Raw genomic sequence first — 27,073 nt, forward strand, 5'->3', positions numbered from 1 at the left:
ATCTAATCCAAGTTTTAAGCTCAAATACCTACTCCCAGGCTTGGGAGTTATTATCATTATTTTTGGACAGACGTAGTTAGGGGAGTTAGATTTGCCTCTGTTCCAGCTTGGCTGACGTTGCGTGTGGTTCCACACTGAGCCGGTGGGTGTCGCTGTTGTCGTTGGCTAGTGTTGGAAGGGCAATGTGTCGAAGCGTATGGGTGCTCCTCTGTCCCAGAGACAACTCGGTGGAGGTGGTCCTCCGAGTTGCATTCTGGGAGAGGGTATTTATGGGACAGACGCCATGTTTTGGGGTTTGTTTTACAGCCACCTGCTGGCCCTCCTGGCCGACAGGTATGCGTTAGAGTGCTACCTTGTGGTCCTCCATTCTGGAGGCCCGCGCCGCGTAGTTGGGCCCAGAAGCATGTCTGGGGCCTACCACAGCAGCCAAGGAATGGTCCTGAGCTGTCTATCCGGAGTGAAGAAGCTGGACAACCGAGAAGATCCCAGGGGAGGACCTGCCATGGAAGGATCATGCAGAGTGCTGGTCTGGAGAGGGGCCTGGTGACTCAGTTGGAGGACGTATCCTAAAGTAGTTCTACAGCATAGTACTGCCGGGTTGGCTTAGAGGTCCAAGTCTTGTGTCTGACATTCACCGCAAAGTTTAATACATCCTGTGGCAGAGGATTGTACGGATTTATTTCAAGCAAGTCTGTGGCAGAGACTTTTGTTCGTGCTACGTACTGGCTGCTAAGCAAGTGAGAGAGGCCTATCCAGGCGAGCAAAGATTGTGTCCCACAAGGGGATTGCATCCGATTACAATATTCAACTTTAAAGGACGTTCTCAAGAATCCTAAAAAAGGTATTTGAGCTTCCCTGTAGCTTCCCTCCTGCCTCTTTCCTGCTACTTCCTCCGTTACTTGGTTCAATAAAGCATTGAAAACGTACTCAAGTGTTGGTGCTTTTATCGTCCAGAGGTAAACTCAACGGAACCCTAGACCCGGTGCCGGTGAAGCAGGGGTGTCGAGAGTGAAGGTAACAAGCCCGCTTAAACCAGCAGCTCCACCGAGAGTTATTGCTACAATTGTAATGGCAACCACTTATGAGTCATCACTCATCTCACTGGCTCCTAGCAATAATCCAAAATATAATATCAACACAAAACTGAGAACACCAGATAAACATAAAATAAACATAGACAAATGTCACAAGGCAATACAAAAAAAACAGGAGCCAAAAACATAATATAGTATTCCCAGAGCTAGCATAAAGGGCCACTATATGCTCACACACCTACATAAATAGTTTAAAAGGATAATAATTTTAAAAGCAAGAAAAATAATAATGGTATGTAGTAGGGTTGCAGCAATATCTTTGCCGATACTAAGCATCTGCATGAGCATTGGTACTCGTGCATATGTGAAACCGATATGCTCAGGCTCGCTTCTTTCAGCTGTCAGTGGGGGAATCCCGCTGACAGATGTAAAAGAAAAAAAAACAGTTGTTAAGAAGCAGGGCCACCACATCCTTAACAACTGACTCATTCAGCTGTTAGTGGGGTTCCTCTCTTGACAGCTGAGGTGTAAACAAAGTCTCTGCAATTGGAGCTGTCAGAAAAAAAGCAGCCACCCAATGTTATCATCAACATTGCTCAGTGGCTAAAACGGAAAGATAAGAAGAAACTTTGTTTCTTTTTGTATCTTTCTGTTTATTCATCTAGAATAGTTCAAAGAGATTAACCTTGCAGATTAAGTCAGTTTAAAGCAACCTGACAAGTAAAAAAAAGTTGTCTTTTCTGTTTTGTTTTTTTTTAATTAAATGTTCCTCTGTTCAACCCCTTATTAACCCTTAATTTACTCTTATCAGCCTTAATTAGCTCCTTATTCTCCTTCTCCATTTAATTATTATTTTCCTGCTGATATTTTTGTTCACTTCTATTTTATAAACTAATAATAACTAAAACTTATTTGTTTTTGTTTGATTTGTTTGTTAATATTTTTACACCTTTAACATATATTTACATGTTTCACATTGAAAAAAAAGAGTAAGATTTTGTGAAAAGTATTAACAGAACAGTTGCAGGTAGATATCGGTACTCATACTCGCTGTAGAAAAATGGTATCGGCGCATCCCTAGTATGTAGTCAGGTATGGGTCTATGGTGTTATGAGACTCTCTGAATGCATTCCTTTTCTGCTCCCTTCTTGAGTTGCTAATGCTGCTGCACAGTTCTTCTCCTCCAGTAAGCGGGGGGAGAGCCAAGGTAATTTTATAGACTTTCTTTTTTTTTTTTTATTCTTTATTTTAGAAAGGTAATCATATGAAAACACAGATGCATTCCCAATGAAACATACAGAAGAAACAATAGTCTCCCCAATGGCACTCAAAAGAGCAGTCATTTTATTTTATACATAAAGAAACTTACGTCATCCATGGGGTACCACCAGTTTGTAGAAGGATAGGGAGGTTATGCATGACACATGACCACTCTTTTAATGGCAAATACCATATTTTATGTAAAAAGAAAGGTAACAGGGACCACTTTGATCCTAAGGTCTAGCGACCCCAAAAAAAAAAGGGGGGAGAAAAAGAAAAAGAGAGAACAGAGAAAAAAAAGGGGGAGGGAGGGGGGAAGAGAGAAAGGGGGTGGTGGGGAATGTACCTCTGACCAGCCTCTTCATCCCCATCCAGGGAGCATGCAGGGTCAACATACCGTGGGAGGTTAAACCATCAGCTCATTGTATTCCTCGGAGTATACAAATTCATGCCAATAAAACCATTTTTTTGAAAATTGCTCACTGAGGCCTTTCTCAGTGGCCACCAAGTCTTCCATTGCCCTTATCTCTGATACCTTTCTCAGCCACATGGCCACCGAAGGGGGCTGCGTCTGCTTCCAGAGCAGGGGAATGCAACTCTCTGCTGCTGTAAGCAGGAGAGGTATAATCGATTTCTTATAGGCTTTGGTGGGAATCTCGTGGTGGTGAAGAAGGAAGAATTCAGGGGTCTCTGGTATCTCTCGGTCTGTGAATTTTTTCACTATGCGACGCACTTCCGTCCAGAAAGGCCAGGGGGTTCGGCAGGACCAGAAGACATGGAGCAGCGAGCCAGTCGCCTCCCCACATCTCCAACAGAGGTTTGTGCTCTGGGGGAACATCTGATGTATTCTGTAATACCACCGTGCTAGAAGCTTGAATCCCGCCTCCTGGTGTCTGGTGCAAATGGATGTCTTATGGGCGAAGAGAAAGAGCCGATCTATTTGGTTCTCTGTAAATTGCACCCCTAGATCCCGTTCCCACTTGGTTATGTAGGGAGGTCTAGAGTCTTGGGGTTGAGCATGTAATAGTTGGTAGACCTGGGAGATAGCATGTCTCAGCGGAGTTTGTTCCAAGCACAACAGTTCAAAGGGGGTTAATTGCCTTCCAAAAGACACAGGTGAGGGCAGGGAGCTAATTAAGTGGGTTAGCTGAATCTTTTGCCAAAACGACAAACCCACCAGGGCTGGATCCTCTGTGATTTGTTGCCTGTTCTTCCACCGGCCATTTATAAGAAAATGTCTTGCTTGAGATCGCTCGCCCTCCAGCAGCTTCAAGAATCGGGAGTCTTCAAGACCCGGGGCAAAGGCTGGATTTCCAATAATGGGAGTGAGTGGAGATGGGAGCGGTGCGACCAAAAAATCTCGGCAAACTTTGCGGACCGTTTGCCACGTTTCCCCCACCATCGGGTGATTAATTATACGGTTAGGCATAGGCTTATGACACCAGGGCAAAGACTCCAATCTGGTCTCTGCTAAGGCATGTTCTATTTGCGCCCACTGCTTCAGGGTACCATGTCGAAACCATTGTCTAAAACCCTGGTCAGATGACATGCCATGAAGTAGAGATTAGCGTCCGGTAGGGCAATACCTCCTCTTAGCTTAGGAAGTCGAAGAATGGTCTGAGCCAAGCGAAGTGGTTTTTGAGCCCAGACGAACCTGATAAAAGTTTTGTTGACCGCTTTAAGGAAGGACGTGGGAATATGTATAGGAAGTGCCTGGAAGTGATATAGTATCCGCGGCATGATGTTCATTTTCACTATGGTGCAATGTCCAAACCAAGAGAACATTCCTTTCTGCCAGGTCTGGAGGTCTTTTTTTATGGCTGTTAAGAGGGGGGGAAAGTTGGGAGGGAAGATTTCTTCTACTCTGGGTAGAAAAACGCCCAAGTATTTAATGTGGGATGAGGCCCATTTAAAAGGGAAATCTACCCTAATCAATGCAGCTAAGGGCGGTGGTAAAGCGACCTCCAATGCCTCAGATTTCTGGTAATTAATGCGAAAGAGCGTCAGTTTTTCATATATCTTCAATTCTGCAAGCAGATTTGGGATAGACGTCAATGGACTGGTCATGAAGAAAAGCAGATCGTCTGCAAATGCTGCTATTTTTGGGGAAAGGGTGGCGTTCAATCTAAGCCCCGTGATATACGGGTTGTCTCTGATAAATCTTAGAGCTTACCCTGTCAAACGCTTTTTCCGGATCTGTCGACAGGAGCACCATGGGTGTTTTTAGTTTCCGTGCTGCATAAATTAGGTTGATTGCTTTAGTCGTGTTATCATGTGCCTCCCTCGTGGGAACAAATCCCACTTGGTCGGAGTGAATCAGTTGAGGGATCAGATCTATCAGCCGGATGTAGAGAATTTTTGTCAATATTTTCAGATCTATGTTTAGTAATGAGATCGGCCTGTAGCTTTGGCATAGTAGGGGGTCTTTGCCCTCTTTCGGAATTACAGTGATGTGTGCGCGTAGTGTGTCTCTGGGAAGGGCAGAGCCCTCTCCTGCAGCGTTGTATGCAGAAACGAAATGTGGGATCAAAAGTTCCCCAAAGGTCCTGTAGTATAGCAGGGAGTATCCATCTGGACCTGGGGCTTTACTCAGTTGCATGCTCGCCATCGCTCAGGTCACTTCGACTGTTGAGATGGGTTTCTCTAGTTCGGTTAAATCCTCATCTGATGGGGAAGACCCGATCTTTGAAGGTAATCTTGTATATTACTCTGTTCGACGGGTGTCACCTTTTCTGAGGATGTACGTGACAGGTTGTATAAAGAGGTGTAATACTTTTGAAACTGTTCTGCTATGGCTTCTGTAGTATGGACCTTATTGTGGGTTTCGTCGTATATTTCGGGGATAAACGTTCGTGCTCGCTGGGCTCTAAGAGCCCGTGCCAGCAGTTTGCTACTCTTGTTACTGTGCATATAAAACATTTTCCTGCATTTGGCTATCACCTCCTTTGCCCTGTGTAGTGCCAGGGTGCGCAATTGATTCCGCAAGGCAGTTAGAAAGATGCGATTCTGGAGACCTGGTATTCTGTTGGCATGAAAATGTGTCTCCTGCAGGAAACAAATGTGAGCCTTTGTGCGTTTCAGATTAGACATAACAATGCTGCGCTTCTCTGGGGTGTTCAGTCCCTTCACATTGATAGAGAGCAAGCGAACTTGTTCCTGACCACTCCTGGTCATGACGAGAGCTGGCGGAGGCAGAGGAAAAAAAAGGGGGGGGGGGGGGAGAAGGGAAGAGGTGGAAAGAAAGTGTGAGAAAGGATAGAGAGAACAGATACAAAAACCGCTAATACGCTAGACGCGTATGTGAGACCTAGTCTCCAAACACCCCAGTGACCTCTAATGTGAAGCCACTGAGAGGGTGTAACCCTATGTGGGGAAAGTGGTTGTGCACAGCAGGGTATAGAAACTCCCTATCTCCACTAGTCTTTTACATAGAATTGTAGTTATAAATGGCTGATATGTCCGGCCAAATCTTTGCACTGGCCCATACCCACTAAGCCGGCTGAGGGCACAGCCCCAGCTGGATGCTCAACACTTCAAACCCATAAATCAACACAGAGAGTTAAACATAACCAAAATAAACATTGTGTATATGGTAAAATCCCTCCACCCCACACCCTGAGAATAGGAATTCACCAACAGAGTGGGGGATGTCCCCCTATTGCATGAAGTCCCCAGAATAATCTGCACCGCCACAGCAGCCTCCTGTAATCTAAATACCTGACTCACGTCGGGGGGGAGGGGAGGGAGAGGGAAGAATGGGGGGGAGAAGGGAAAGGGGAAGGAAAAGGGGGGAAGAGGGGGGAGGGGGTATGAGGAGGGGGGGATGAGGAGGGCAGGGGGCAAGACGAGAGGGGTCAGGAAGAAGGAAGGGAGAAAGAAGGAGGATGAAGAGGGGAAGGGGGGTAAGGCAGGTGCCAGGAAGAGGAGGAGGGAGGGGGAGGGCCCGCAGTCAAGAAATCTGCCCACATCCCGCCCCCCGAGATGGGCAGCTCAGCACCTCCAGTGTTTCAGTGCAGCTACTAAGGTCACTCTCCTCCGGGTGCCACACCAGCCCGCCTCGTAAGGGACGGAGACCTCAAGACACACCCCTCCGCTTAAACAACCCAGTTAGTATCCCCCCAACTATTCTGACATCAAAACACTGGGTCAAAGTTAATACGTATTATTCCGCAGGCAAGTGTTCTTCAACTTAATTGTCCTTCTGTGCCGAATTTGTTGCCCTTTGTCTGCAGCACACACTGTTTCTTTTAAAGGAAGTCCGTACAAATCAGCGTGTGTGTCGTTGATTCCCGGCTTCTCCCCCTCCAGCGAGGTCCCAACCCCCCCAACTAGAAGCAAGGGGCCCCTGTACAAACCGCCATACCATCGCCAAGAATATGGTTCCCTTGTAGCCACCCAGGGAGCGTAAGTCTAAGTGGGCGACAGAAAGCTCAGATATCCCTGTCCAGACCATCATGCAGTGTGGGGCAGGGTATCAGCAGTATAGGGGGAGAGCACAGCACACACCGGGGGGGATCAATGCAGTCTCTCATGTCCAACGGAGGGAGGGGAGCCGGGGGGAGCAAATACAATTCCGGGAATCACTGGGGTCGGTCAACAGGGGCTAAGGGCAACACATGCAGGCAAGGCGAGGGGGGGGCAAGTCAAACAAATAAGCTGCCAGCGTCGCAGACCCCGAGGTCACTCACTTGTAAACATCCTCCGGTATTATGGCTCAGGCTCCTGGGCTCTGATCGGCATAGGCTCTCTTCCGCGTGGAGCTGCTCCTCCGCCAGCTGGTCCAGACTTTGCATCTGTGCCCTCTCCAGTTGAATAATGCGAGTCTCTAGGGCACCTATATTCGCCTCCCCGCTGGTCAGTCTCACCTCAAGCCCCTTGACCTCCTCTCTCATTTGCTGAGTGCAGCAACGAACCCTCCTTGCAAAATATTGCATCAAAAATTGTAATTACATGCCCCTGTTAAACAGGGGCTGAAAAATTGGGCCTTAGCCACTGGTGGCGGCGCCCAGAACCAAAAATATTCTACCAGCTATCAGCATAATCATTGAGGAGGAAGAGGATAGTCACTCAGCATAACAGGATAGTCACTCAGCATCAGCATAGGCAGTCTTGAAGGGATCTGACATTTAAAAAAAAATTATTCGGTTACATCAGCATCAGGTGCTTGGTAGCTGGTGGTGATCCAAGACTGATTCATTTTTATGAAGGTCAGTCGATCGACCAAGTCGGTGGACAGGCGCACCCTGTGATTGGTTAAAAAAAACCTCCAGCAACACTGAATGTGCGTTCCGAAAGAACGCTGTAAGCAGGACAGGTCAGTAGATCAGTTGCATACTGTGCAAGCTCTGGCCAGTGATCCATCCGCAAGACCCAGTAACCCAGAGGATTTTCGGTGGGAAAGGTGTCCAAGTCAGATCTTGCCCCTAGGTATGCCTGCACGATCTAAAACAGATGCTGGCGTTGGTTGCTGGGGCTGCAGACTAAAAAATTGTCTGAACGCATCGGTCAGACGGCCACCTTCTCCACCGCTCCTTCTTTGACTGACCGAAGCCTCAGCAACACGTTGTCCAGGAACAGGAGTTTGTAACCTCCCAGTCTCGGGGAACGCGTTGCACAGACCTTTCTGCAAGACCTCCCAAAGATGTTTCATCCTCTGCTCCCTCTGCGACGACAAGATAAGGTCCGCAATCTTACCCTTGTAACGTGGATCAAGGAGGGTTGCAGGCAGTATTGATCCCTCTCCTTGATACCACGAATACGAGGATCCTTTCGCAGGCTTTGCAGGATCAGGGAGGCCATGCAGCGTAGGTTTGCTGAGGCATTCGGTCCGGAGTCCTCTGGGTCACTAAGGACGACATGATCCGCAGACACCTCCTCCCAGCAAGTCCATGGGTTTCTTGGGATTGTAAATGATCCCTTAAAGACTGCTGCTGATGCTGAGTGCCAGGCTCCACCTCCATCCTGACACAATCCTCCTCTTCCTCTTCCTCCTCCTCGTCCTCTTCTTGTGTGATCAGCGGGCACGCAGGAACACTGTCTGGATAAAGGGGGCCTTGAGAGCTAAGGAAGTCCTCCTCTTCCTGCCTCTGTTCTGCCTCAAGTGCCCTGTCCATTATTCCACGCAGCATGTGCTCCAACAGGTGGACAAGGGGGACATCACTGATGCATGCACTGTCACTGCTCACCATCCTCGTGGCCTCCTCAAATGGTGACAGGACAGTGCATGCATCCCTGATCATGGCCCACTGGCGTGGGGAAAAAAAAACAAGCTCCCCTGACCCTGTCCTGGTGCCATAGTCGCACAGGTACTCATTGATGGCCCTCTGCTGCGTGTGCAGCTGCTGCAGCATGGCCAAGGTTGAGTTCCACCTGGTGGGCATGTCACAGATTAGGCGGTTCTTGGGCAGGTTAAATTCCTTTAGGAGGTCAGCCAGCCGAGCACTGGCATTATATGACCGGCGGAAATGCACACAGACTTTCCTGGCCTGCCTCAGGACATCCTGTAAGCCCGGGTACCTGCCCAAGAACCACTGCACTACCAAGTTAAGGACGTGAGCCAAACAGGGCACATGGGTTAGTTGTCCCTGTCGGAGGACGGAGAGGAGGTTGGTGCCATTGTTGCAAACCACCATGCCTGCCTTAAGCTGGCGTGGCATCAACCACCTCTTAACATGCCCCTGCAGAGCTGACAGAATCTCTGCCCCAGTGTGGCTCCTGTCCCCCAAGCACACCAGCTCAAGCACCGCATGGCATCTTTTGGCCTGCGTGCTTGCGTAGCCCCTTGAACGCCTACGGAGCACCGCTGGTTCCGAAGTCAAATCAGCACAGGAAGAGGCCATGGAGGAAGAAGAAGAGGAGGGGGTGGAGGAGAGAGGTGTGGCAGAATCACCACTAGTAGTATTTTGGAGGCATGGTGGCAGAACAACCTCCAACACTACTGCACCTTGTCCTGCATCCTTCCCAGCTGCCAGAAGAGTCACCCAGTGCGTGGTGAAAGATAGGTAACGTCCCTGTCCATGCCTGCTGGACCATGAGTCAGCGGTAATATGCACCCTACCGCTGGCCGCCCTGTCCAGCGAGGCCAAGACGTTGCCTTCCATATGCCGGTAGAGAGCCGGAATCGCCTTCTGTGAGAAAAAGTGGCATTTGGGAACCTGCCACTGCGGAACCGCACATTCCACAAACTCGCAGAAGGGGGCAGAGTCTACCAACAGAAAAGGCAGCAGTTGAAGTGCTAGCAATTTAGTCAAGCTAGGATGGCTGGGAGCGAACTTCTTTCAGTGGTGCAGCAAACTTCTTTCAGCGGTGCAGCAGCTGGGGCAGGGAAATTTGACTGGTGCAATCTGACGTCGGTGTACCGATAGCAGATTGCCCCCAAGTACTTGGCTGTGACACCTAATTCTACACCTTCATTCCTCTCAGTGCAGGTCTCAGAGAGGACTGAAGGTATAGTGGGGTTGGAGATCCCAGCCGATGAGGAGCAAGGAGAGGTCCTCTTTGTTCTTTGGTGTGGGTCTTTTAGGTACGCTTGCCAACGAACTGCATGGCAGGTCAACATATGTCTGGTCAAGCATGTGGTGCACAAGCGGGAGATGTTTTGGCCACGAGAGATACGCTTGAGACATATGTTGCAAATAGCAGCGGTGGGATCTGATGCACTTGTTTCAAAAAAGGCCCACACCAAAGAACTTTTGGAATAACGTGCAGAGACAGCAGCGCCCTGCACATGCGGAGCTCTGTGGTGTGATGCAGTCGGTGTGCTTCCCTTAAGCTGGCCCCTGGAGGGCATCCTGCCTCTTGGTGATGTGCCTCCTCCTCCTCCTCTCTCCTATCAGGCACCCACGTGGAGTCAGTGACCTCATCATCCGCTCCTTCCTCATCACTGGAGCAAAGCTGGCAGTATGCTGCAGCTGGGGGAACATGACTGCCTGATTGCTGTCCTTCTTGGGCACCCCCTCTCTCTGGGCTCATGTTACTGCCTTCCTCTAGCTGGGTACCATTATCAGAGCTTTCAAAACGCTGGGCATCCTCCTGGAGCATGTACCCAACACTGTGGTCAGACAGTTCGGGGGACTCCTCAGGAGGATATGGTGGGGCTAGGGAAGGAGTGACTTATGCCATTGAGCCGAGGGAAGAGGCCACGTTGGCAGCTGCTTTGCCAGACAAAGTACCCTGAGCCTGGGTGAGAGAGGATGAGGAGGATGAGGACGGCTTGGTCATCCACTCTACCAAGTCTTCCGCATGTTGCGGCTCAACACGGCCAGCTGCCGAAAAAAAGGACAAGCGTGTCCCACGGGCACGTGCTGATGAGGATGCACCGTCTCCATGACCAGCACTGTTGCCTCTAGACACAGAGCCTGCTTGCCCTCTTTTATTGGCTTGTGACTGTCTCTCCTTGTTGACCTTCCAGACATACTAATGGCCTGCAGTGAGATGTAGCTGCACAATGCTGGGATGTATATATATACTGATACTGCAGCTAGCAGAATCAACTGCCTGCCTGTAGTATTATTAGTAGGGATGAGCCGAACACCCCCCTGTTCTGTTCGCACCAGAACTTGCGAACAGGAAAAAAGTTTGTTCGAACACGCGAACACCGTTAAAGTCTATGGGACACGAACATGAATAATCAAAAGTGCTAATTTTAAAGGCTTATATGCAAGTTATTGTCATAAAAAGTGTTTGGGGACCCGGGTCCTGCCCCAGGGGACATGGATCAATGCAAAAAAAAGTTTTAAAAACGTCCGTTTTTTCAGGAGCAGTGGTTTTAATAATGCTTAAAGTCAAACAATAAAAGTGTAATATCCCTTTAAATTTCATAGCTGGGGGGTGTCTATAGTATGCCTGTAAAGGGGCGCATGTTTCCCGTGTTTAGAACAGTCTGACAGCAAAATGACATTTCGAAGAAAAAAAAACCCATTTAAAACTACTCGCGGGCCGCGGCTATTGCATTGCCGTCCGACAATACACATAGAAGTTCATTGATAAAAACGGCATGGGAATTCCCCACAGGGGAACCATGAACCAAAATTTAAAAAAAAATTATGTGGGGTTCCCCCTAAAAAGTCTGGTATGCATTTTAAGGGGAACCCCGCGCCAAAAAAAAAAAAAAAAAAACGGCGTGGGGTCCCCCCAAAAATCCATACCAGACCCTTATCCAAGCACGCAACCTGGCAGGCCGCAGGAAAAGAGGGGGGGACGAGAGTGCGCCCCCCCCCTCCTGAACCATACCAGGCCACATGCCCTCAACATTGGGAGGGTGCTTTGGGGTAGCCCCCCAAAGCACCTTGTCCCCATGTTGATGAGGACAAGGGCCTCATCTCCACAACCCTGGCCGGTGGTTGTGGGGGTCTGCGGGCGGGGGGCTTATCAGAATCTGGAAGCCCCCTTTAACAAGGGAACCCCAGATCCCGGCCCCCCCCTGTGTGAAATGGTAAGGGGGTACTTACCCCTACCATTTCACTAAAAAATTGTCAAAAATTTGAAAAATGACAAGAGACAGTTTTTGACAATTCCTTTATTTAAATGCTTCTTCTTTCTTCTATCTTCCTTCATCTTCTTCTTCTGGTTCTTCTGGCTCTTCTGGTTCTTCCTCCGGCGTTCTCGTCCAGCATCTCCTCCACGGCGTCTTCTATCTTCTTCTCCTCGGGCCGCTCCGCACCCATGGCATGGGGGGGGCTCCCGCTCTTCTCTTCATCTTCTTCTCTTCTTCTTTTCTTCTCTTCTTCTCTTCTTCATTTTCTTCTCCGGGCCGCTCCGCACCCATGCTGGCATGGAGGGAGGCTCCCGCTGTGTGACGGCGTCTCCTCCTCTGACAGTTCTTAAATAATGGGGACGGGACTTCCCTGTGATGTCACGGTGAATGCCACAGGGAAGTCCCGTCATGTCCCGTACGTCAGAGGGGGCGGGGTCACCGGGTGGCCCCGCTCCCATTATTTAAGAACCGTCATACGAGGAGACGCCATCACACAGCGGGAGCCTCCCTCCATGCCAGCATGGATGCGGAGCGGCCCGGAGAAGAAAATGAAGAAGAGAAGAAGAGAAGAAGGAAGAAGAGAAGAAGATGAAGAAGACGATGAAGAGAAGAGCGGGAGCCTCCCCCCATGCCATGGGTGCGGAGCGGCCAGAGGAGAAGAAGATAGAAGACGCCGCGGAGGAGATGCTGGATGAGAACACCGGAGGAAGAACCAGAAGAAGAAGAAGATGAAGGAAGATAGAAGAAAGAAGAAGCATTTAAAGTGGAGTTCCACACAAAAATGGAACTTCCACTTTTCGGAACCCTCCCCCCCTCCGGTGTCACATTTGGCACCTTTCAGGGGGGAGGGGGGTGCAGATACCTGTCTAAGACAGGTATTTGCACCCACTTCCGGCATAGACTCCCATGGGAGTCCACGCCTCTTCCCGTCCCCACCGCGCTGTCTGCTGGGAACACACAGCTCCCAGGAGAGAGCGGGGACCACTTGGGACGCGCAGCGCGACTCGCGCATGCGCAGTAGGGAACCGGGAAGTGAAGCCGCAACGCTTCACTTCCTGATTCCCTCACCTAGGATGGCGGCGGCAGCTGCCGAGAACTGAGCGGGTTCTCGGCGTTGCCTGCTGACATCGCTGGACCCTGGGACAGGTAAGTGGCCATGTATTAAAAGTCAGCAGCTGCAGTATTTGTAGCTGCTGGCTTTTAATATTTTTTTTTTTGGCGGTGTGGGTGGACCCCCGCTTTAAATAAAGGAATTGTCAAAAACTGTCTCTTGTCATTCTTAACATTTTTGACAGTTTTTTAGTGAAATGGTAGGGGTAATTATCCCCTTACCATTTCACACAGGGGGGGGCGGGATCTGGGGGTTCCCTTGTTAAAGGGGGCTTCCAGATTCCGATAAGCCCCCTGCCCACAGACCCCCACAACCACCGGCTAGGGTTGTGGGGATGTGGGGATGTGGGGATGAGGCCCTTGCCCTCATCAACATGGGGACAAGGTGTTTTGGGGGGCTACCCCAAAGCACCCTCCCAATGTTAAGGACATGTGGCCTGGTACGGTTCAGGAGGGGGGGCGCACTCTCGTCCCCCCCTCTTTTCCTGCGGCCTGCCAGGTTGCGTGCTCGGATAAGGGTCTGGTATGGATTATTGGGGGGACCCCACGCCGTTTTTTTTGGGGTTTTTTTGGCGCGGGGTTCCCCTTAATATCCATACCAGACCTGAAGGGTCTGGTATGGAATTTAGGGGGAACCCCACTTCATTTTTTTTTTTATTTTGGCCGGGGTTCCCCTTAATATCCATACCAGACCTGAAGGGCCTGGTATGGAATTTAGGGGGACTCCCACGTCATTTTTTTTTTTAATTTTGGTTCGGGATTCCCCTGTGGGGAATTCCCATGCCGTTTTTATCAATGAACTTCTATGTGTATTGTCGGCAATGCAATAGTCGCGAGTAGTTTTAAATGGGTTTTTTCCTTCGAAATGTCATTTTGCTGTCAGACTGTTCTAAACACGGGAAACATGCGCCCCTTTACAGGCATACTATAGACACCCTCAACTACGAAATTTAAAGGGATATTACACTTTTATTGTTTGACTTTAAGCATTATTAAAATCACTGCTCCTGAAAAAACGGCCGTTTTTAAAACTTTTTTTTGCATTGATCCATGTCCCCTGGGGCAGGACCCGGGTCCCCAAACACTTTTTATGACAAAAACTTGCATATAAGCCTTTAAAATTAGCACTTTTGATTTCTGCCATAGACTTTTAAAGGGTGTTCCGCGGCATTCGAATTTGCCGCGAACACCCCAAATTGTTCGCTGTTCGGCGAACTTGCGAACAGCCAATGTTCGAGTCAAACATGAGTTCGACTCGAACTCGAAGCTCATCCCTAATTATTATTATGAGAACACCAGCAATTGTCTTCAGGTAGCTTTAGGTGCACACTGTGCAGAGGGCATAGGACACTGACTGAAAATACTGTATCTGCCTGCCTGTGGTATTAATAGGATCAGAAGAGCACCACCAATTTTATTCAGGTAGCTTTAGGTGCACACTGTGCAGAGGACACAGTACACTAACTGTAAATACTGTAGCTGCCTGCCTGTGGTATTAATAGGAGCAGAACAACAGCAATTGTCTCCAGGTAGCTTTAGGTGCACACTGTGCAGAGGACACAGTACACTAACTGTAAATACTGTAGCTGCCTGCCTGTGGTATTATTTGGATCAGAAGAACACCACTAATTTTCTTCAGGTAGCTTTAGGTGCTCACTGTGCAGAGAACACAGTGCACTAACTGTAAATACTGTAGCTGCCTGCCTGTGGTATTATTAGGAGCAGAACAACAGCAATTGTCTCCAGGTAGCTTTAGGTGCACACTGTGCAGAGGACGCACTACACTAACTGTAAATACTGTAGCTGCCTGCCTGTGGTATTAATAGGATCAGAAGAACACCACTAATTTTATTCAGGTAGGTTTAGGTGCACACTGTGCAGAGGACACAGTACACTAACTGTAAATACTGTAGCTACCTGCCTGTGGTATTAATAGGAGCAGTACAACAGCAATTGTCTCCAAGTAGCTTTAGGTGCACACTGTGCAGAGGACGCACTACACTAACTGTAAATACTGTAGCTGCCTGCCTGTGGTATTAATAGGATCAGAAGAACACCACTAATTTTCTTTAGGTAGCTTTATGTGCACACTGTGCAGGGGACGCACTACACTAAATTGTAAATACTGCAGCTGCCTGCGGTACTGTACTAATAGGATCAGAAGAACACCCATCATTTTCTTCAGGTAGCTTTAGGTACACACTGTGCAGAGGATGCACTACACTAACTTGTAAATACTACAGCTGCCTGCGGTACTGTACTAATAGGATCAGGAGAACACCACTAATTTTCTTCAGGTAGCTTTAGGTGCACACTGTGCAGAGGACGCACTACACTAACTTGTAAATACTGCAGCTGCCTGCGGTACTGTACTAATAGGATCAGAAGAACACCACTAATTTTCTTCAGGTAGCTTTAGGTGCACACTGTGCAGAGGACGCACTACACTAACTTGTAAATACTACAGCTGCTTGTGGTACTGTACTAATAGGATCAGAAGAACACCACAAATTTTCATCAGGTAGCTTTAGGTGCACACCGTGAAGAGGACGCACTACACTAACTTGTAAATACTACAGCTGCCTGTGGTACTGTACTAATAGGATCAGAAGAACACCCCTAATTTTCTTCAGGTAGCTTTAGGTGCACACTGTGCAGAGGACGCACTACACTAACTGTAAATACTGTAGATAATAGGACTAATAGGATCAGAAGAACACCAGCGATTTTCTTCAGGTAGCTGTAAGTACTGTAAAAACACCTGCCTGCCTGTCAGTAGTAGGAAGAGAATAACAGGAACTGATCTAGCTAAACTAAATACAGTGTATTTATATATATACAACACCTAGGATGTATATATATACACAATACACTGTAAGTGCAGCTAACTGACTCGCCTGCCTACTCTATCTAACTTAAATCAAATGACACTGTCTCTCCGTCTATCTATCTCTCTCTCAACGCCGGAACACACTACACAGGGCCGCCATGCAGGTACTAAACCCCCTGGCTTTGGCCAATTACAGCTTTCTGTACAGACGGCGCTGTGATTGGCCAGTGAATTATGGGCAGTGACGCGCCACTCGAATTTGGCGCGAACGGCCCATATCGTTCGGAATTCGGCGAACGACCGAACAGGCAATGTTCGAGTCGAACATGCGTTCGATTCGAACACGAAGCTCATGCCTAGTGAGGACTGATACTGTTGAACTGGCTGACCGCCAAGCATATGGGATGGGACCTGTTGCATGCAAGATTTGGTGAGTGGAGTGGAGCTATAAAGTTTAATACCTTACTGCCCATGGTTAATGCAATAGAGACAGATCCTTACCCAACAGCCCATTAGCCATCCTTTGCAAATAGCATTAAAAAAGACAGCTACTTGTGCACCACTTACAGAAGAGCCCCAGTGAAAGTCAGCCAACACTGACAATTAGGTTCCAGGAACTTTAGACACCACATGGGGTACCTTTTTGCCAGTAAGACATACGCAACATGTTCTTAGGCCTGTATGCACAGAGAGTATGAATAGCTATAACTAAGAATCACAGTGAGATTTATTTAATGCCATTCATGCTTTCGTGGTTGATGCTATTCTTTTTGATACTGTGTAGACTAGTGTAATGGGGCGGTGTTCAGTCTATAACAAGGTGTATCAGTGGGGACCAAACAGTTTAAAGAGTTGTGGCCGAACAGAGAACATATCAAGCCAGGGGTAAGTGCTACAAGTGGGAGCTCATTCAGCATACCTCTGTTTTGCAAGCAACCAAGATAACAAGCCAGAAACAGCCAACATGGATCCTGCTGCCACAACCTAGTGGTGCGCAGAGGAAAATGGCTGCCATGAGTCAAGTTTGGTTGAAATCCCCAGAAATGCCTGGATGAAAGAGCAGGTCCATTAAGCAATAACCACAGTAGTTCCTGATCAGAGAGTGATTGTACTAGACCTGAAAGCAGATCAAGCCACCTCTCACATCTATGTACTTCTAGAGTGGAGTAGGGGAATCCATGATTGCTTGCAGGGGGCTAGCCTACAGCTGATCAATAACATTGAGGTCTGCCTGGTTCAATTTAGAGTATTGCAAGCCAATCCCGAGTTCAAGCCAGGCAACTTTGATTAAAGAAATCGCTTTGCCAGTACCTGTGGCCATGAGATGGCCTGAATTCATTGCGGCTATGGGAGAGTTCATGGCAAACGGTCAGAGGAGTAGCCTAACATTTACTGGATCTGGATACCAGTATCTGCGTGTCTTTTTGAGACAACCAGCCAGTGCCTACCAGTGAAGAGGGTTTCTAGGAGTGAATGAAGCAAGCCTGGGAAGAATGGGACATTCCTGAGGCCCAGAAGAAACAGAGAATTACCTAGGGCCCAAGGGGGTCTGCTTTAGAAACCATTCAGAACCTGAAGATCAGTAAACCAGACTGTGCTGCCTGATTACTTAAGTATCCTTCATGTGTTCGGGAGAACAGAAAAGGCCTCTGAAATGAGGGAGAGAAGCTGTCCAAATACATGAGGCGACTTGACATGATAATGCATTAGCTGCTGCTGAAGAAAAGTTTTGACTTCAGCACAGTAGATGAAGTCTGGGCATGACAGGTATTAAGAGCAGCTCAGCCTTTAGATCCTATCATGCTGAAGTTGAGAACTTGAGATGGAGGTGGAATCTTGATGCACCCTGAATTTATCAAAACTGCGCTAGTAGAGGAAGTCATGCTGGAGAATAAAAATAAAAGCCTGAGATCAGAGCCTGTTGCTGAGATCAGAGTGGCTAGTGCAGCCAGTAGCAACACAGAGATAGAATTTTTGAAGACCCAGGTGGCCCAGTTAATGAAAATGGTGACCCTGCCAGCAGGAAGAATCAGTGAGAAGCATGGGAAAATGATCCATGTTACTCCTCCTGAGCTGTCAGCAGATTCATTGACTTACTACAATTGTGGAGGTGAAGGCCACTACAAACATGAATGCCTAAAGTCCACTGCAGGGAAAAGAGTATCCACAGTGCTCACAGAAACATTCCTGAGAGTCAACCAAGTGCCTGATTACTTCAGCCAGTGTCTGATCATGTTGTGATGCAAGAAAGATGGATAAGCTTGAGACTTTAAGAGATGTCCCTTCTGACACCCCAAGGAGACAATTTGAGAAGCCTGTTCATGTAGCAAGTCACACTGTTCCTGAGAGAGGTATCCATCAGTCAACAAGACCTCATTGGAAGCATCATCTGGAGCACAGTAAATCAAGGAAGTCCAATCAAATGGGTCTGCTACATCAGTTGATATTACCCAAGTTCCTGACAAGTTTATAGGCCCTTCCCTTGTGGAACCAGTGTTAGTGGAAGGTATTTGAACAAGAGCTCTTCTCAATTCAAGTATTCAAGTGACCATTGTCTCCCTGCTCTTCGCGCTATCCATAGAGCCCCTGGCGATCACAATCAGAGACTATCCGGGTATCACCAGCTTCCGTTATGGAGACAGACAAGAGAAATTGATGCTCTACGCGGATGATACTATGATTCTGCTTGGGGACGTCGAAGGTCCCTCCGGGAAACCATGTCCGCCATAATGGCATTTGGCACCTATTTAGGGCTCCGGATCAACTGGACAAAGTCCTCCCTAATGCTCATTGACGAAGGGGGTAAGCCTCCCAACACCAGTACCATACCCTTGGCCACATCCTTTAGATATTCAGGAGTCCAGGTGACGCCTACGGTAAGAGATTATGGGAGACTAAACATCTCCCCTCTGCTGCAAAGATTCCGAGACCAGATTAAGATGTGGAACTCACTCTGCCTGTCAATAGCTGGTAGGGTGAATTTGATCAAGATGATCCTCATGCCCCAGCTACTCTATGTGCTCCACAACTCTGCAGTAGTGGTCCCCCTGAAAACATTTAGAATAGTGATCTCCCTATTCTGTTTACTAATCTGGAAGAACCGCCCCCCCAGGATTAAGCTCGAACACTTACAGGCCCTAAAGACGAGGGGGGACTTGCCTTGCCGAATCCATGACTATATTATTTAGCAGCTCAGTTTCAACACCTAATAGGAGTAATGGGTGAGGAAACTGACAGGAGGAGTGCTACCCGCAGCTCTTCAGAGACCGTGATGTTGCACACGGTAAAAAGAGAATCAGTGCCAGTGGCCCTTGAAGCTTTAGCCTTTGGGAAACCGAATAAGACGTACCCGACCTATAAGATACAAAATAAGATATCTGCAGGGAGTGACAGGATACACGGAGTTTAGTCCGATCTGGTCCAATGAGACTTATCCTGAAATTGCACAGTTACAGCATGGGGTTTTATGGAAGAGATATGGGGTGATATACATTAGAAATATTTTCCATAACGGTATTCTGTTGTCATTTGAGGCTTTGCAAGAGAGACACGACTTGCCACCCTCTATGCGGTTCCATTATATGCATTTGAGATACGCTGTGAAGGCTCAGAGCAGTGCTTCTGAATTGTCTCCTTCACAGACGCCATTATTTAACTTAGTCCCGAGAGCATCCAATACCAAAGGTTTTATCTCCCAATGTTATAGTATGCTATTGCAGAACTTCCTGAACAAACATCCCCTGAGAATGATGGATAAGTGGGAGAGAGATGTAGGGCAGATAGATGAAGACCAGTGGGAGGAGATTTTACAGGCAGTGCCCTTAAACTCGCTGAACGTATCACAGAGGCTGGCACAATTGTATATTATTTTGAGAGTGTATTATACCCCTTATAGATTACGCAAAATGGGTCTCAGGCCCACCCCATTGTGCACTAGATGCAAAAGAGACCATGGGGATCTGATCCATCTAATGTGGAGGTGCCTGAAGCTTCACTCCTATTGGAGGGGAGTAGTAGATACCATAAACAGGGTATTTCAGATCTCTATGCCCACCAACCTAAAGCACTGTTTACTAAATGTGCTGGAGGTATTTGAATGGGAGGAATGCATCAGAATAGCAGTTACCAGAACCCTGTTCTTGGCACGTAAGATGATAATGCTCCACTGAAAGTTAGAGGACCCTCCCACAGTTAAGGAATGGGTCATTGCAGTTGGGAATATGCTTCGAATGGAGAAAATAGTGTATCAGCACAGGGGGTGCACCCATAAGTTTGAGAAACTTTGGGGCCCGTGGCTAGATGTACCTGGACTCGTCTCAGTGGATTTGGTCATGGGTAGATTGCTAGGTATGAATGCTGGTTAAGTATACTTGTACAAAATCTTAGGGTGGCACTGGAGGGGCAAGACTTTGAGGGTAGGGATAGACCTTGGTGAGCCACACCGATGTGATTACAGCCAATTTGCACTGTGAATTTGTAAGCTATGCTATGAAACTGTTTGCAAATGAAGTCTGGTTTTGTATGTTTATGTTGAACTTAAACTTTTCTTTGGATTAAAAAAAGTATTCAAGTGACTTTACTGACCCAAAACTTCTAAAACAAGCACTAGAAGTATATGACTCTGAAAAAGTTGGAAAATTTAGATGTACAGGGCATCAGAGCAAAAAAGTACCCTTATGACGGTTACTTGCAGATTAAATTGTCCCTTAATTCACCAACTGTTGGACAGTCTGTGACCTCTGCCACACTAGCCATTGTGTGTTCCCATCTACTAGGGTCCAGAAGAAGTTCCCTGATTGTATGAATGAACAAAAGTTTTGTGAGGCAACTGTTGGCCCCGTTGCTCCCAGAAATGGTTCACTGGCAGAACAAAGACAGGAAGAGTCATTCATTCAACCAGTCAAGAGGGAGCAAAGAGCAAAAAAAGTCAATTCACCCATACAAGAGACTGTCCCTTGACACATTGTCGAAGAGGTCTTAGAAAGTTGTCTTTACCACCAAAGTACTCATGAGTCATAGTTATGGACCTGTTGTTGGGCTTATCCTTTCCTTTGGGGTTCAAAGGTTCTTTAATGGGGGAGTGTGTATCAGGGTGCTGCTGCAGCTATTGGAGTGGAATGTATATCTCTACACTCATCCTGCTCCTTGTGCTATTTGTGACAGAGCCGCAGCAATGCTGGGCTGCGGGCTTTAGAGTCTCATGCCTGCTTTTCTCCCCTCAATAGCCACTGCATTGTGATTGTTGCAGGCTGTGTCCTCCCCTCTTGCTCCTGTCTCACTCTTTCAACCACAATGGATTCTGGGGAATATATTCATTAAAGTGGTTGTAAAGTCTCAAATGCATTAAGGTGAAAAACCTTCTGTGTAGCATGAGGACCAGAGCAAGAGAATTAGCCACAGAGAGAGTTGCTGTGCCTTGGAACCTGAGCAGGGGAGATTGGGTTGCGGTGTGTGCCCACCCCAGGGAGGACCTGATTGTGAGGAGTCAATCATGAGGATTGAGACTGCTGGGCTGACTGACCACCAGAAGCATAGGATGGGACCTGTGGCATGACAGAATTGGTGAGAAGAGCTATAGAGTTCAATTCCTTACCACCCACACTTAATTCAATAAGGACAGATCCTTACCTAAAACACCATTAGCTATCTTTTGCTAATAGCATTAAAGAGATGGCTACATGTGCATCACTTACAGAAGTGCCTCAACGAAAGCCATTCAACACTGACAATTAGGTGCCAGGTAGTTTAGAGACCACCAGGGGTACATATGTCCAACTGCTATTGGAGCTGAATGCACCCAGGAACTTTGCTTGAGTAGCTATTACTAAAAATTACAATGAGGTTTCTTTCTTCCATTCATGCTTTCACGGTTAATGCTATTCTTACTGTTACTGTGTGGACTATTGTAATGGAGTTTGGCTTTATTGTGGAATAAGTTAATTGTCATAGGTGAGGCTAACCTGTCCATCAGTTAATTTAACATATTTTTTGACCTTTTTATTGGTATGTGTATTTTGTTTATTCTACTTTGCATTAAAATTTGTTTATTTACCTACTATCAGTTGCCTATGGACTATTTTCTGTGATCTAGTATAGAGTGGTAGTTTACTAATGCTTAAGTCACACAGGTGTGAACAGGTGTGTCACTGGGGACCATCCGCCAAGCAGTTCCTGCAGGGGTAAATGCTATACGTCTAATCACTAGCAATGCTGATTCCGGCCTCATACTGTCTGCCGATACCATTCATGCTCCATACACAAGGAGATTATAGCAGAATACGAGTCATGTCAGTGGTATTCTGTGCTCATCCTGTGTATGGAGATATCACCGTCTCTACACATGGATGACAATATTGGGGGGTCTACTCCATTATCACATTTTTCTTATAAAAGTCTATTCAACAGGAGTTTTTATAAAGTGATCTAATATAAATGATTCCAATAAAGAGAAATGAGTTCCATTCATGTAGAGAATAGTTCCATTTATTCCTGGGGGAGAAATTAATTTTCTTCTGGTAACATTCTTCTCTTGTACAGATTGTCCTATAATCACCTGACAGATAGTTCCTGCCCCCACCTGGCATCTGGAATAAGAAATAACCAGACACTGAGGACACTGGACCTGTCCTGGAACATTCTGGAGGGTCCTCATTTCAGGGATCTGATGGAAGCTCTGACAACAAGCCGGATAGAGGAATTACAGTGAGTATAACAGGACTGACTGAGACAATAATATTCTGGGACAGTTTTATATCTAAACCACATGAACAATAATAATATAATTATATGGATCTCTTTTTTTGTCTCTGTATGTATCTAGTCCCGGACTATTGTAATATTCTTGGATTTTATTTCACTCTGTTATCAGCCATGCAATAGTAGTTTTATAAAACTTTCCTAAAAACACCAGTCACTGTCACCAGTCAGTGTCTCTAATCACCCATTCACCACCATCTACTCACAGTGTCCCTAATCAATGCCACACCAGTTACAGAGTCCCTGATCACCACCACACTGGTCATGTTGTCCCTAATCTCTGCCACCCCAGTTACAGTTTCCCTGATCATCATCACCACAGCGGACATTGTGTCACCATAGGGACCTATTCATATGTGCAATGCTCTCCAAAGATTCATCCATATTCAGATAGGTCTTCAGAGGGCATTTGACATACTTAGAAGAAGTGTCAGAATGTGCTTTGGGGTGTATTTTTATGTATGCCCATGCTGTATGTTAGAAATATGTTATTATTTTGAGTAATTGTGTAAAAAAATATATATAATTTTTGTTACTCATATTCCAAATACTTGTGGCAAAAAAATGAAGTTTTTTCAAAAGACTTCCCATTCATCTTAAAAAATATCTTGGAGTGTTTGTTTTCAAAAAAAATATTTTGAAGGTGTTTCTACTGTCCTTGGCCTCCAAAATGTGTTAGGCAGTCATGAAATTAGATGCATACGGTAAAATAAAGGCCCTTATAAAGCTTAAAATTGCTCTTTAGATTTTGGGTCCTTCAATGTGGCTAGGCTGTGAAAAAATTTTACACATGTGGTATCCCCATACTCGGGAGGAGAATTAGAATGTGTTTTGTGGTGTAATCAGGGCTGGGACAAGCGGTGGGCAGGAGGGGCTGCTGCCCTGGGTGCAATGGTTTATTGCAGGAATGGGGGTGCCCTAACCCTAAGGGAAGGGGCGCAGTTTGGCATCTTTGCCCTCTGCGCTGGATGACCTTGTCCCGGCACTGGGTGTAATTATACCTATGATGCGTTCTAAAAAATAGGACTTTTTATAACAGCTTACCTGTAAAATCCTTTTCTTTCGATGGACATCACGGGACACAGAGACTCAGTAATAACTAAGGGGTTATATAGGTATCACTAGGTGATTGGACACTGGCACACCCTAACCAGGAAGTTCAACCCCCTATATAATCCCTCCTCCTTCAGGGATACCTCAGTTTTGTAGCAAAGCAATATAAGTGTATTAGAAGAGGGGCGGGACCTCTGTGTCCCGTGATGTCCATCGAAAGAAAAGGATTTTACAGGTAAGCTGTTTTAAAAAAATCCTATTTTCTTTCTCGAACATCACGGGACACAGAGCCACAGTAATTACTGATGGGATGTCCCAGAGCAATGCTATCTGAGGGGGGGGGACCACAACCCCGTAGGGTGCCATAAGACCTGAGAACCCTGTACTGCTGCCTGCAGCACACTACGCCCAAAGGCGATATCCTCATGCCTTCTCACATCCACCTGATAGAATCTGGTGAATGTATGAACTGAAGACCAGGTTGCGGCCTTGCAGATTTGAGCCATAGAGGCCCGGTGATGCACTGCCCAAGAAGCACTAATAGCCCTTGTGGAATGTGCCTTGATCTGAAATGGAGGAATCTTCTGTTTCAAACCGTAAGCTTGAATAATCAATTGTCGAATCCATTTAGAAATGGTAGCTTTTGATGCTGCCTGTCCTCTATTGGGACCCTCTGGCAGCAAGAACAAAACATCCGTTTTGCGAGTTTGAGCAGTTGCTTCCAGATAGGTCTTGACTGCTCTTACTACATCCAAAGAATGTAGTGACCTTTCTTCCGAAGAACAGGGATCTGGAAAAAAGGAAGGCAGAACAATGTCTTGGTTTAGATGAAAATCTGAAACCACCTTCGGTAAAAAACTAGGATGAGGGCGCAATACCACTCTATCCTTGTGTACAATCAGATAAGGCTCTTTACAGGAAAAAGCTGCTAATTCTGATACTCTTCTAGCAGAAGAAATGGCTACCAGAAAAATTAACTTTCTTGTCAACAAGACTAAGGGAATCTGACGTATTGTAAATATTTAGAATAAATTTCGCGCAATATTACCAATGGTATATGTAAACAATGTAGGATAAAGTAAAAACTATTATATAGTGGTTGCTGTAGTTGCTAGGATCAACGATCTCTTTATTGCAACATATAGCAGTTCCCACTATTTAGCAGTAAAGTGATGGTGCTATAATAAAGTGAAAACCGTGCAAGTATCTAAATTGCCAAAAGATTTATCATGAGTGAAAGCAAGCTGGGATATCATACATAAATTATCGTGAATAAATAAATGCTGGTGAATAAATAAAAAAAATCCTTGTAAAAAACTGGATAATTAATACTAAGTGCAACCCATCAAAAAATGAATAAATTATAAACAGAAAAAGGTGCCAACAGTGAACCATAAAATGGTGCAATCACAATTCATTTAAATGTGCCTTTAAAAATAAGGTGATAACATTGCAGAATTAAAAATGAAAAGTTCATAAATTCTTAGATAGGTGGCGCTGTTGGAAAGGTAAAAATAGTCCTTCTATTCAGATCTGTGTATATCTTGTGTGCTGGGTAAAATATTCTTATAGTGATGCCTCCTAGTATAGTCTCACAGAACTCTCACCTTAAAATTGTAAAAGTCAGGCTATGGTAATTAAATCCTTCAGGCGTGGAAGCACTGTCTGGGAGCCTCTCCTTCTAGGTGCTTAACTCTCCATACTTTCTTCTCGGTCACTCCGCTCTGGTGTAACTCAATAACAGGGGAGACAGAAATAGGGGAGGGATGTATTGGTTCAAAAGGCTGTTTCTGTAACACAGACAGAACCAAATTCAAGTCCCAGGGGTTTAGGGGCGCCTTAACAGGAGGATTAAGACGCATCATCCCTTGCATAAAGCTTCGGACTAAAGAATGCGAAGCAAGTGGCCGTTGAAACAATACTGATAAGGCTGAGACCTGGCCCCTGATGGTACTCAAGGCCAGCTTCATCTCTAATCCCAATTGTAGAAAATCAAGAATTCTACCTATCACATATTTTCTGGGATGCCAACCCCTGGATTCACACCAGGATACATAAGCTTTCCAGACTCTATGATAAATTACTCTGGAAGCTGGCTTCCTTGCATTGATCAAGGTAGATATCACAGGCCCTGAAAGCCCACGATTCTTCAGAATGTGAGTTTCAATAGCCAAACCGTCAAATTTAGCGTTTGTAAGGCAGGATGGAACACTGGACCTTGAGATAACAGGTCTGGGCATAACGGTAGGGTCTACGGGGAACCCACCGTCATCCTTACTATTTCTGCATACCAAGTCCTCCTGGGCCAAGCGGGGGCTACCAGAAGTACCGACTTCCTTTCCTGCCTGATCCTGCGAAGGAGTCGTGGCAGCAGCAGAATAGGCGGGAATGCATAAATCAGTGAGAACCGATGCCACGGAATCACCAACGCATCCGTCCCGCATGCAAGAGGATCCTTTGTCCTTGCCACAAATCTGTCTATCTTTTTGTTGAATCGGGATGCAAAGAGGTCTACATCTGGAACCCCCCATCTTTGGCATATGGCCCAAAAGATGTCAGGATGCAGAGACCATTCCCCTGGGAGTAACTGCTGGCGACTTAAATAGTCCGCCTGCCAGTTCTCTATCCCTGGAATGAAAACTGCAGATATGCATGGCACATGCTTCTCTGCCCAGCCTAAGATCTGGTTCATCTCTCTTTGAGCAGCTTGGCTCCTGGTGCCTCCCTGATGATTGATATAAGCCACTGCTGTGGCATTGTCGGACTGGATCCTGACCGGGCAACCCTGTAGCCTGATAGTCCAGGCTTTTAGGGCTAGATATACCGCACGGATCTCCAGAATGTTGATGGGTAAGGTCCTCTCGGTTTTGGACCATACCCCTTTGACTGCAGACTGTTCCAGAACTGCTCCCCAACCCGACAGACTGGCATCTGTTGTTACCACCGTCCAGGTAACCGGTAGAAAGGATTTCCCCTTCTGCAGGTTTTCGGGTATTAACCACCAATTGAGGCTCTGACGCACAGCATGAGACAGGTGCATCGGAAAGTCTAATGTCTGAACCTTCTTCTTCCAGGCCGACAGAATACTGTGTTGCAGCAGTCTTGAATGAAACTGAGCATAGAGAACTGCTTCGAATGAAGACACCATCTTTCCTAGCAGCCTCATAAAAGGCTGACAGAAGGACCCTTTTTTGGTCCTTACTACCAGAATCAGCTCCCTTAAAGCAGGGATCTTTGCCTGAGGTAGAAATACTTTCTCTTGGCTTGTATCTATGATCAGACCCAAATACTCCAGTTTTCTTACTGGTTTTAGGAAAGACTTTTCTAGGTTTAGGATCCAACCTAGGTGTTCCAGATACTTGACAGTGGTCCTCAAGTTCCTGTTCAACGAGGCTACCGACCGGTCTATCAAGAGCAGGTCGTCTAGGTCTGCTATGACAGTTATACCTTGAGCCCTTAATCTGGCCAGAGGAGGAGCCAAGATCTTTGTGAACACTCGAGGTGCAGTGGCTATCCGGAAAGGCAGAGCCACAAACTGGAAATGGCGCACTCCTA

At 46.7% G+C, this 27,073-nt stretch overlaps 1 protein-coding gene across 1 annotated transcript in view; it reads left to right on the forward strand.

The window, feature by feature from the left end:
* LOC141116682 (NACHT, LRR and PYD domains-containing protein 3-like) overlaps nt 1-27,073 on the forward strand; it is a 347,490-nt gene that overhangs the window by 211,089 nt on the left and 109,328 nt on the right. Inside the window, exon 7 of the mRNA XM_073609073.1 lies at nt 22,247-22,411. Coding sequence (XP_073465174.1) covers nt 22,247-22,411 — 165 coding nt within the window. The remainder of the gene's footprint in view (nt 1-22,246; nt 22,412-27,073) is intronic.

The sequence above is a fragment of the Aquarana catesbeiana genome, linkage group LG13 (genome assembly GCF_042186555.1).
Source record: "Aquarana catesbeiana isolate 2022-GZ linkage group LG13, ASM4218655v1, whole genome shotgun sequence".
NCBI lineage: Eukaryota > Metazoa > Chordata > Amphibia > Anura > Ranidae > Aquarana > Aquarana catesbeiana.